Below are 11,154 nucleotides of genomic sequence, written 5' to 3' on the forward strand. Positions count from 1 at the left end.
GGGGAGAATCAGGCAGGAAGGAGCAATGGGCTGGTGGGGCGGCTGCTGTCTGCTGCCTCGGTGCCAGCCTGGATCCAGGCCGCGCTCCCTCTCTTCCTTCCCCCCCCCCCCGGTCTCTTAATTATATAGGTCTCTGCCCCCCCTACCCCGCCGGGTGGGATGGGATTCCTGGAAGCAAAGGCACAGCAACCCAGCCCCACCTCGTCCTCCTGGCCCCATTGGGGTGGGAGCCCTAGCAGTGCCCAGCTGTTTCCGAGGGAGATGCCCGAACATCTTGGGGGGGGGGCACCCTGGCCCCCTTGCCCTGGCAGTGAGGCTGGGGTCCTGCCCCCGCCTGGCTACGAGTCCCTTCTGCCCCCCACACCCCCACGGGCGCCAGTTGCGGGGGGCGGGCAGCCGGGCATTGGTGCCCACTAAGCTCAGGCAGGACCTGGTGTGAGTACGACGCGGGGCAGGGGCGGGTGGGCTGTACAAAGCCCCTCTCCTGCAGCTGCCGGGGGGCCGGAGGGCCAAGGGGGGGCTTGTCCTGCCAGTGCCCAAGAGAGGGACCCCCCTACTGCCCCGTGGGACCCCCCGGTAACCGGGCCGCCGTCTGGCTTCCCTTGCAGTACTACGAGATGTCCTACGGGCTCAACATCGAGATGCACAAGCAGGTGAGTACCAGGGGCCCGGGCCCAACGGGGGCAGGCGCTCCCCGCCGGGGGCACAGTCCTTCCACGTTGCCCTCAACGGGGGCTTGAACCCGGAGCTCGCCGACGCCGAGCTGGGTGGCACCAAGTCCCGGTGGGGAGCGGCTCTTGCTGCGCTCAGCGCTGTACAAATGTCAGGACCCTGAGGAGCCCTGGGGGGACAGGCCAGGGATGGGGTCCCTGAGCAGGGACCTTGTCCTTAAGCCTTAGTGGGTATATTGAGGTGCCTAAATCCCTTCAACACTGTAGGGGCTGAGATGCCCGCCCACACCTTTAAGGACCTTCACCCCTTTCCCAGCCAGCCTGGGCACGGCCTCCCCTCCGCCGGCGATCTCAGGGCCAGGAGGGCATGGCGGGGTGCCCGGAGCGGCTGGTGGCAGCCGGACCTCGGCTTCCCCCCTGCTCGGAGCCGGCGCGGTGTTTTCCAGCCGGCCCCGGCCCCTTTGTTGCTGCCGTAATTTGCTTTCCCTCTTCAGATTTATCAACCCAGTCATCGCGGGGCTCTCTGCCAGGGAAATTAGCTTGGAGCCGTGCCTGACAAAGTGGCAAGTCAACTGCCATATTTCTCCAGCTGGCTCAGCCCCCCGCGCTTGCTCCTTTTGTGAGCGGGGAGGTTTGGCACCGGCGCTGCCCTTGGCTGCGCCCTCCCCGGCTCCTGATCCCGCGGGCATCCGGGACCAGCCCGGGGACCCAGCCGGGGGATGGCGAGGAAGGAAGGAGGGGTGTTTTAAGCGCCGGGCAAAGCAGATGTTGGAGCCTGAATTGTGCTCCCTGCTCCGGGCGTGAGCGCGGTGCAGGCGCCGGTTCTGCTTCCAGCTGTGGTTAGAGATGGGTCCTACGAATGCCGCTGCGTGCCTCAGTTTCCCTGCCTGATGGCAAGGCTGCGGAGAGCTCCCGGATCTGCAGGGGCAAGGAGCAGCCCGAGCGCTTGCGCCCAGCTGGCAGCTCCCAGCGGGCACCAGCCACAGCTGTAGTTGAGCCCAGAGCCCCATGTGGGGCTACACCAAGCCTGAAGCAGGCTGGGAAGGGACGTGGGGAATTGACCCCCTGCCCAGGCTGTGTCGACGGTATCTACCTGGCTCCTAAACCCATGTGGCCCGAGGGACCGCCGGAGCCTGGATTCAGTGCCCGGGTGACCCAGATGTCCCCTTCCTCCTCCAGGCCGAGATCGTGAAGAGGCTGAGCGCCATCTGTGCCCAGATCGTCCCCTTCCTGACACAAGAGGTGAGCGGCCGTAGGCTGGGGGGGCACCAGCAGCATCTCGCGGGGCCCGTGGGGGAGAAGCACCCAGGCCAGAACAGCGGGCAGGGTCCCAAGGGGCGGGCTGGGCTGGGTGCTCAAATGCCGCCCTGGATCATCGCTGTGTAGACCCCACTGTGGCCCACCTCCCTCCCCACCCGGCCGTGGCCCCTGACCTCCCTGCTTTCCCGGGCAGCACCAGCAGCAAGTGCTTCAGGCCGTGGAACGGGCCAAGCAGGTGACCATGGGGGAGCTGAACAGCATCATTGGGGTGAGTAGCTCGGCTCAAGGGGGGCGGTGGGAAGCTGGGCCCGGGGAGCCTGCAGTGCCTGTGCACCGCCGCGTGCCACCCCCACAGGGGTCTGGGCATTGCTCACTGTTAGGTCTGCTGGTCCTCACATCTGCAGGGTAGTGGGAGGGGGCCTGCTTGCTGGTCCTGCTGAGCCCCAGCTGCTGCAGTGGGTGCAAAGGACTCTGGGACTTGAGGGAGGGGGCCCTTCGTCTTTTGTGGGGGTGGGATTTGGGGCATTCCCCGCCCTCCCAGCAGCTTCTGGAGCCTCTATGCTTTTCCTTCCAGCAGCAGCAGCTGCAGCACCTCTCGCACCATGCGCCCCCCATTCCCCTCACCCCCCACCCCTCAGGCCTGCCCCCCTCCAGCCTGGCCGGCACCTCGGGGCTCCTGGCGCTGTCAGGGGCACTGGTAGCCCAGACCCAGCTGGCTGCCAAGGACGACCGAGCGGCTCCAGATGCTGAGAACAGCAGAGGTAAGGCAGCAGCAGATCCGCAGCAGCACATGGTTGGGGTGTGGATAGGGGGCGGTTAACCCTTTGCACCCTGGAGGGTGTCTGTCGTGGCTACTGTGATCCTCCCATGGGAATTAATGGAGCAGTGACTACCGGGGGCTCCACGACCCACCCCTTTAGCATGCCAGCCATCCACCTCACCAATCGCTGTTGGAGCTGCACCTACTGGGAACACTGGGATGAGCAGCACCTGACAGCGATGGGAGGGGGACGGATCCCGGGGTCACCAGTTGGTGCCAGCCAGGAGATCCCTCAGGGACTGTCAGCCCCCCCACCCCCTTTGCCCTTCTCCCAGGGCTCATTGATGTGCTGCAGCTGTTGTCTCGGGCTGGGAAGTGTCCGCAGGCGCAGCGAGTGACAGATCAGGCTAATTAAGTAGTTGTGACCCCGCGAGGCTGGCACTATTTTTGACCGAGGGAACAGCTGCATGGGGTGTTGGCGAGTGTGCGAGCTGGCGGCGGGTGCACGTCTTGGGGGCAGAGAGGGGATGCGTGTGAGGTGGCGTGCATGCACGCAGACGTGTCTAGGGTTGTATTCACTGCTGCATCGGGTCGACCCCACCCGGCACATGCACGCATGATACCCTGGCATGCGCCCAGGTGAGGGGCTTCCTCCCCGCCATGCACATAGCTGTCATGAGGGCTGGTTTTTAGTAGGAGCTGCGGTGGCTGCTTTGCCCCTGCGCCCCACGTGGCTGCCCCACGCTCTCCCCTGGCTGACAGATCCCGGCCAGGGGCTATTGCTAATCAGCACCCTGTTATCCAAGCAACGTGGGGAAGGGTCACGATGGGGAAGGGGCCGCGAGCAGCCTGCTCTGCCTGACCCACCTGCCCCCACCCCAAGAGGCTTGGAGCTTAATCCCACATCCTTGTACCTCCCAGGCTCACACCTCCATCCATCCCCCATGGCACTGACAAGGCCAAGGGTGGGGAAGAGGTGGGGCAGGGGGACTAATTCTGGCTCCATTGGGATCAGGCTGCAGCAGAGCAGAAATTGCTTCGAGGGTGGCCAGGGTCCCCAATCCCCATCACCTCTCCCCTCCCCCCCGCCCCCTGCTCGTGTCCTGCCGCGGCTTGCCTCATTGCGTTCGGCCAGCCGAGGAGCCCATGCCAGCTGCTCCCAGCAGTGCTCGGGCCAGGAAGGAAGGCAGCATCCCAGCGGAGGTGGGTGGGGGCCTGGCCGTGGGGTTGCATGGGGAGGGACCCATGCCAGCACGCTCCAGGGCAGTGCCTCTGGGGTGCGTCCCCTGCTGGTGGGCGAGTCTTTGGGTCAGCCGTTGGGTCCTGCTTTCCTGGACCACGAGGTTGCCAAACAGGCAGTCGCTTTATTTTTCAAGGCCAGCCAAGCTGCTCTCCTTGTTGGTGGCCGCAGCGATTTTAGCAGCCTTCCCCGCGCAGCGCCGGCCTGGCCTGAACCTCGCTCGCGCTCCAGACTCTCCCGGCAAATTTGGGGAGAGGGGTTTGCTCCCGCGTGCACGACGCAGGGCTGTTTTGCAAAGGACACGGGGATAATGAATGAGGGTTTTGCCCTTCTCCAGTACCTCCTTCGACCTGGATCATGGGGTGCTTTAATTGACTTTTAATAATCATCAGGGATCCTGGTTTTCTCTGATTTAAAAAAAACACAAACAAACCCAATTTTCGGTTTAAAAAAAAAATTACCTCAAATCCACAATTGGCCATGATTTGAATGAAACGCAACTAATATATAGATAAAAAATATGCACTGCTAATTTATAGATAAAAAAGGAACCCCCGAACCCACATTTTTCCGTGATTTGAATGCAACACAATATATAGCTGTAGAGATGCATATAGTGGTGTTTCATTTTAATCATGGAAAAATGTGGATTTGGGGTTGTTGCTTTTTAACCCCAAATTGGGGATGTTTGTAGATCAGAGAAAACCGGGATCCCTGATCATCATTAACCTGAGCCAAAAGGCATCTCATATCGCCGCGTTCGTCAGTTGAGCTCAAAGCACAGAGCTTGGTATTGCTGTAAGCTGGGGAAACTGAGGCAGAGAAGTGACTTGGCCGAGCTCAGCGGCACAGCCGGGAGCTGGATCTCGGCCGGTCTCTTTCCAGAGCATCGCCGGGCTTAGGACCCGGCTTCGGGGCTGTCTAGGTGAGGCTGGCACCAGTGGTTGTGAACCGGGGAAAATGGTCTGGTTTTGCTCGTAGCCGTTTCAGACGGCGCGGCTGGCACCCACGCTTGTGCCTGTGCGGTGCGTGCGCACGGATGTCCAGGCTGCACACGCACACGCACACGCACAGGCCTAGCTGTTGTCATTTCAACGGTGTCTTTGGAAAGATTCCCCACTTCCCGCCCCCGAAAGGAAAACAGCCGCACAAAGAGGAGAAAAACAGGCTTTCTTCTCCCTTGCTTAACCCTGGGGGTGCCGGATCTCGGGCTGGGTCTGCCGGAGGTCAGCCTGCTCACACCTCCTTTCCTGCCTAAGACTCTGCGACCGGCTGCATATAATGGGGGTTAATCTCCTGCGGGCGAATTATCCCAGAGCAGGCGCGGATTAAAACCAGCCTGCGCCGGGAGACTATAATCCGCCCCCCCTGCCCTCCCCCGGCCCTTTGTGCTGCCCAGCGAGACCCCGAGCCGCCGAGCACATTATGAATCCCTCGGCTCCCCGCATCCTGCCCGCGCATCTGTCCTCGTGCCAGAGGAGAGCGGGGCTCTGCGGGGAGAGCCCATTTATCCTCTTCCAACGCTGATGTGATCATTACAGGCCGGGCCCCGGGAGAGCCGGGCTGGCAGCTCCCGGCTTCAATTTTCAGCCCGGCTCCCGGGGCGCGCGGCGCGTCCGGGGGGTGGCGCGGGGTGGGGCTTGCGCGCTGCACGTCAAAGCGCCCTGATCAAAGGCCTTGACGAGAGCGCGGCAAAGGCAAGGGCCTGGGGAGCGGGACGGAGGGTGCACGTCTTCCCTCCACCTTCCAACCTGTGCTGGAAGCCCCCCGGCCCCCGCCTGTCTCCCTCTGGCAAGGGTAGCGGCTTGCGTCCCGCACCTAATCTTCGCCCCCGTCTCCCCGCTGCCAGGCCCCGTGTTTTGCAGCTTGCTCCAAGTGGGGGGGCCTGGGTCTAGCCTGGCCCTTGGGAGATGTGCCATCATCACCAGGAATCCTGGTTTTCTCCGCTTTAGAAAAAAATCCCGTTTTCAAGTCACCCCCAATCCGCATTGCTCCGTGATTACAATGAAACCCCAGTATGCGCATATCTAGATATTAGTTGTGCTTCCTGTATGCGACAGAAAAATGTGGATTTGGGGTGACTTGAACAGTGGGGATTTTAATTTATTTATTTTTTGAATCCTGGCCATCACCCAGCCCTGCAACAGCGCCTGCGTAACCTTGGGTGCGTCCTTTAACCCCCGCCCAGGGCATCGTGTTCTGCCTGTGCAGCGTGGGTGACGAGGAGGCACACGCTGAGCTGTGTTTAGGGCCCGTGCAAAACCGGCAGGTCGTGGCGGCCTTGCCGCTCTCCGGTGCTGTCCGACGTGTGAGGCTGCTTGGCCCCCACCTCATTTCTAGCGGCTCCAGGCACGCCGTCCTGAGGCTGGCCTCCGCGCCCCGCGGTGCAATGGAGGTGCGCAGGGTGGCTGCGTGTACGGACGGGTTTGCAGTCCCTGGCTGGGGCCCCACGGAGGCCACACGCGATGCGGACAGAGCCCAGCTAATGCCGCCTCTCTCTTCTCTCCCATGCTCTCCCACCTGGGACCCTCGGCGGGCTGCACTGCAGAGCGCACTCCCAGCCGGGTAAGTCTCCCGGGGGCTGGGGAGGAAGAGGGTGGCTGCGACAGCACAGCCGTTTCAGGGGTACAGATGTCAACGTGGTGGTCTTTGCCACCTGGGTCGAGTGGCAGAGACCCCGGGTGACGGGTGGCTCTTGACCCCGGGGAGCCGGGCTCCCCCCAGCTCCTCTCCCCGGGTCCCCGGCGCTCCTGACCTTTGCAAACAGCCTGGAGACAGCAGCTTGGGCAGCCCTTTGTCTTCCCAGCTGGGACCCGGCTCCAGCGCTGCGGTGGGGGGACGACGGGGGAAGGAGGTCATCCCGGCCCTGGGGATGCAGAGATAATTGGCTTCTGTTGATTATTTCCAGGAGGGGCTGAAGGCAGGGCGCCAGGCCTGCAGCTGGCACAAATCAGCCGAGCTGCCTTGTCTCCACCTGGGGACTGGGCCATGCCGACTTCCCCCCAGCAGCAGTGTTTGCCCCCGCGGGGAGCTTGCCCCCTGGCCGACCGAGCCCTGGCAGCAGGTGCCCACCGGGGCACGGGACAGGCCTGGGAGGTCCGGGGCTGGGGGTCTGGCTCCTCGTACCACTGACGTGAGCCCAGGCCCCGGCAGAGACCGGGGGTCCGGGCTGGCTGCCGGGGGGCCTGCATGGTAGGAGCCTGGGCGCCGGAGGGGGCGAGGGTGCTTTCCAGTCCTGGCTCCATCCTCAGGATCCTGTGCTCTAACCACTCTTCCTCGCTGCCTTTGGCCAGTGGAGGAGACCGCGCAGGAGCTAGGAGCGCTTTGCCCACCGGATGATCACCCCGGGGCCTGCCAGGACCCCTTCGGGAGGTCCGGGCTTCGGGGCCCTGCCCCTGCCCCCCTGCCTGGCTGCTGGTTCCCGTGGCCCCGGCGTCGAGCCAGCCCCGTGCGTGGGCACGAGTGCTCGGGGCGGCAGGTCCAGGGCGGATGGAGGGGCTGGACCGCCCGCACGGGCCTCCAGCTCTGCCAGGTCGGAGGGCCGCAGGCTGGGGGGTCTTGGCTTGGGGGCGACTCTCCTCCGAGCTGGGCCCGGGTCTCAGCAGCGGCAGGGTTAACCGTGGAGGCGCAGGGAGTAAACAGTAGATGGCTGATGGGGATTTTCCATTCCTGTCATGCCTCATTATCTCCCGGAGGGGCGGAACCGCCTTTCAAGTCCAGGCCCCAGGAGGCTGCAGGATTTGGCTGTTGGTTTAATGTAGCGGGTGTGCAAACATCTCGCCCAGGGACCGTCTGCCAAGAGGCAGCTCCCCTTCCTCCCATGGAGGTGCAGGAAGGGAGGGCAGGGCAGGGGGCTGTTTCCTCTGCCCCCAGACATCCTCTCCCCCTCTCCGTCTTTTGCAAAGTGGGTCATTGCAAGGCCCGCCTGCCCCCCAGAGCTGGGCGCACCCTGCCGCCAGCCCCCTGGCTGGGCGGGGGGCCGGGGCTTTGCTGGCTGGGGTTTTGGGGAGTTGTTTCTGCCCCCCCTTTCCTCCGTCACCGCCAGCGCAGGAAGCACTGGCCCCGGTGGGGAGGATGTGCTAGGGGCTGCGCGCGGTGCGGACCAAGGGGTCTGTGCCCGGAGAAGGCCAGGGCGGTGCGGCCAGCTGGGGCCTCTCCAGCTCTTCCGTAAGCTCTTTAAGAGCATTTATGGAATTAAGCCCCGTAATCGCCTTCCTCTCCCCCTGCGGCGAGTAAAGATCATCCCCGTCTCACCGAGGGGGAAGCTGCCGCCTGGGATCCAACCCAGGCATCCTGAGCACGGCCCACCCATGTCTACCCACTGCACCTCGCTGCCACGCGGGGCTGGCCACACGCGTGCCCTGTGCACGTCCGCGTCTCTGCCTCGGGACCTGGCTTTTGCACCGTGCTGCGCCCCGGGTGGGGGGTCCGCTGCGCCCGAGTGGGGCTGCCCCGAGCGCCAGGCCGAGGGGCATCCTCCAGCACGCGCCATCCTCTTGCCCCCTGCTCAGAGCCTGTCGGCCTCGCCGCCCGAGAGCCTGCCGGACGAGGACAGGCCGGGCGGCGCCGGCCTCAAGCGCAAGCGGGACGACAAGGACCTGGCGGGACATTACGTGAGTGCGGCCTGCAGTGGTGGCAGGGGTCGGGCGCGACCGGGGGGAGTGGCAGCATGGCCCAGTGGGTAGAGCGCCCGGGGAGCCTTCGCTTCCCCTTGCACGGACAGGCCGGCTAAGCTGGTGCGTGTCGCTCCCTCCCTGCCTCAGTTTCCCCTTTAACGACGTGAGCTGCCAGCGAGGGGCTCGGACCCTCTCGCCGATGCCTTGTCTAACTAGACCGAAGCTCACCGGCTCCGTTAGGCGTACGGCGCCGAGCACGCCGGATCCCGCCCTGAATCCCGCTTCACGAACGGGCTTTCCCGTGCTTCTTCCTGGCTTTAAAATGCAGCGGGAAATATTGGGCATGGGGGGCAAGGAGGTGCGGGAGCGCATGCAGCTAGGCGGTGTCACCCCGCTTCTCCCCCCTGCAGGACAGCGACGGGGACAAGAGCGATTACAACCTGGTCGTGGACGAGGTGAGTTTCGCCCCGCGGCCCTCCTCCTCTCCAGCCCAGGAGGGAGACGGGCTGGACGGCCAGAAGCTGCTGTCGGCCTTGCCGCTCCGGCCTGGCTGCGCGGTCCCCCGAAAGGTGCTGCTGTTGCCTCTCCCCTGCAGGACCCCCCCTCGGAGCCCGGCAGCCCGGCCCACGCGCCCAGCGGCAAGCTCCCGCCCGCCCGCAGGGACGTGCCCGACAGCCCGGCCTCGCTGGGCTCCAGCCGCAGCACGACGCCCCTCAAGCTGAAGGAGCAGAGCCTGGTGAGGGCAGCGCTGGCACAGGGGTGGGGGTGCGGTAGGTGGCTGCAAAGCAGGTACCGCACGTGCCCTCCACTGCCCCATCCCTGTCCCCGCGGCCCCTTGGGCTGAGACCCCCTTAGCCCCCTACGGCGCTGAGCCGAGGGCTGCACGGGGCTGCCCCTTGCATGGGCACCTCTGCCCTGATGCAGCCCCCACGCCCTGTAGGGGAGGGGGCACGGGCTGTCGCCTCCTGCACCCAGAGCAGATGCTGCTGCTTTGCGGTGGGACGCCTGGGTTTTCCCCTTAGCAGCGTCCTCCGGCCGTGCCTGGCTGTACAGCCCGGCTAATGCTTTGCAGGGGCTCTAATTAACAACCGCGGGTTGCTCCCCTCTGCCAGGAGCGGGCAGGGTCTTGGGCGGGAGGTGGGGGGCTCTTCCACCCACCTGCCGGGGGCTCAAAACCTCGATCCGTCGGCCCCAGCCTGCTCCTTGTATTGAAACAGCAGCACTGGGGGCCTCCCTCGTGCCCAGCTCAGCGCCGCGGGCACCTGCATCCTGGCCTGGGCACTGCCTGGCATTCATGCCCCAGAAGCCGAACCGCCCCGAGGTGCCACGCTCTCTGCTCCGCTTCCTCCCATCCTCAGCGAAACCCTGCCCGCGCCGGCTAAGGGGCCTGATCCTGCCAGGGGCTAGAAAAAAAGCGTTTCCCACCCCAGAACTGCAAGGGTCTTGCCCCCGCCAGAGGGGGAGGGGACCCCAGGAAGGAAAGGGCACCCCGGGCATAAAGAGACTCCGCGAAGGGGCAGAATTAGTCCGGTGAAAATGCCCTTTGGCTGGCACTTTGCTCAAACTTTCCGAGCCGCCTTCTTGGTCGGCCGCCCGCCGCGGCTCTGCTCACGGGGGCCTGGCACGTGAGGCTCGGCCTGGACGGGCGTCGGGACGGCGATGCTGATAGTAAAGGCTCTCCGTTGCAGACGGACGTCTCGGCCAGCACGCCTGCCCCGAAGTCCACCGGCTCTTCCCCCCCGCGCGACACCCTGACGCCCGGCCCCGGCCCCAGCTCCGTGACCCACCTCCGGCAGAGCGCCACCAAGACGCCCGCCACCGACACCACCAGTGAGTCTGGGGCTGCGGCTCGGGCAAGGGGAGCGGGGCCCGGAGGATTTGATCCGGACCCGGGACGCCCTCCCGGCCCCCGTGACCCCGCGCCCCCCTGTCTCCGGCCCAGCCCTGCGCAGCCCCCTGAGCGTATCCAGTGCCTACACGTCGTCCTTCGGGATGGTGCCGCACGCGGCCATCAACGGGGAGCTCGCCGCCCCCAGCACCTACATGAGCATCCACCTCTCTCCGCAAGTCAGCGGCACCGTGATGTATGGCCGCTCGCCCATGGTGAGTGGCGCCCAGCTCCGCTCCGGCCGCTTCCTCCGGGACAGGTGCTGCGCTCTTCCCCCAACAGTGTGCCTCTCCGCGAGCCCGGGGAGGGACCTCCTGCTGCCAGCTTGGGGGTGTGGGTCAGGGCAAAGCCGGGGAACCCATGCGGGGGCTAGGCAGGGAGGAGCTGAGTTACCGTACTTCCTCACATACAACGCCTCCCCAAAAGATACGCCCCTTGCTTTTCAAAGTCACCGAGTGGCAGCAGCTGGGCCTGCTCCTTGCTCTGCCCCCTGCGGCTCTTGTCCTTCCTTCTTTGCCTGGCGGGGCAGAAGCTGCTCTTACTGCATCGCTCACATATAACGTGCACTCCAGTTCCCAGCCGCTGGCTTTCGGGCAAAAGGTGCCTGTTGTTGGCGAGACATTATGGTATGTGGCTCAGGGTGTGAACCACCCCCAGCCCCAAACCATGCTCCCCCTCCCCCGTGACCTTGCTGAGCGGGACGTGTCTTTATGGGGAGC

At 65.0% G+C, this 11,154-nt stretch overlaps 1 protein-coding gene and 1 long non-coding RNA gene across 2 annotated transcripts in view; both read left to right on the forward strand.

The window, feature by feature from the left end:
• The window catches only part of LOC109320470, a 3,162-nt gene extending 1,423 nt beyond the window's left edge, over positions 1-1,739 (forward strand). Inside the window, exon 3 of the long non-coding RNA XR_002103798.1 lies at positions 1,698-1,739. This is a non-coding gene — a long non-coding RNA (uncharacterized LOC109320470). The remainder of the gene's footprint in view (positions 1-1,697) is intronic.
• A 433-nt stretch (positions 1,740-2,172) lies between these two features.
• The window catches only part of LOC109320535 (transducin-like enhancer protein 2), an 11,304-nt gene continuing 2,322 nt past the window's right edge, over positions 2,173-11,154 (forward strand). Inside the window, exons 1-9 of the mRNA XM_019550676.1 lie at positions 2,173-2,199; positions 2,506-2,692; positions 4,626-4,693; positions 6,120-6,326; positions 8,443-8,544; positions 8,958-9,002; positions 9,143-9,283; positions 10,236-10,377; positions 10,490-10,650. Of these exons, the coding sequence (XP_019406221.1) occupies positions 2,173-2,199; positions 2,506-2,692; positions 4,626-4,693; positions 6,120-6,326; positions 8,443-8,544; positions 8,958-9,002; positions 9,143-9,283; positions 10,236-10,377; positions 10,490-10,650 (1,080 nt within the window). The remainder of the gene's footprint in view (positions 2,200-2,505; positions 2,693-4,625; positions 4,694-6,119; positions 6,327-8,442; positions 8,545-8,957; positions 9,003-9,142; positions 9,284-10,235; positions 10,378-10,489; positions 10,651-11,154) is intronic.

The sequence above is a fragment of the Crocodylus porosus genome, unplaced genomic scaffold, assembly GCF_001723895.1.
Source record: "Crocodylus porosus isolate Cpor-Errol unplaced genomic scaffold, CroPor_comp1, whole genome shotgun sequence".
Taxonomy (NCBI): domain Eukaryota; kingdom Metazoa; phylum Chordata; order Crocodylia; family Crocodylidae; genus Crocodylus; species Crocodylus porosus.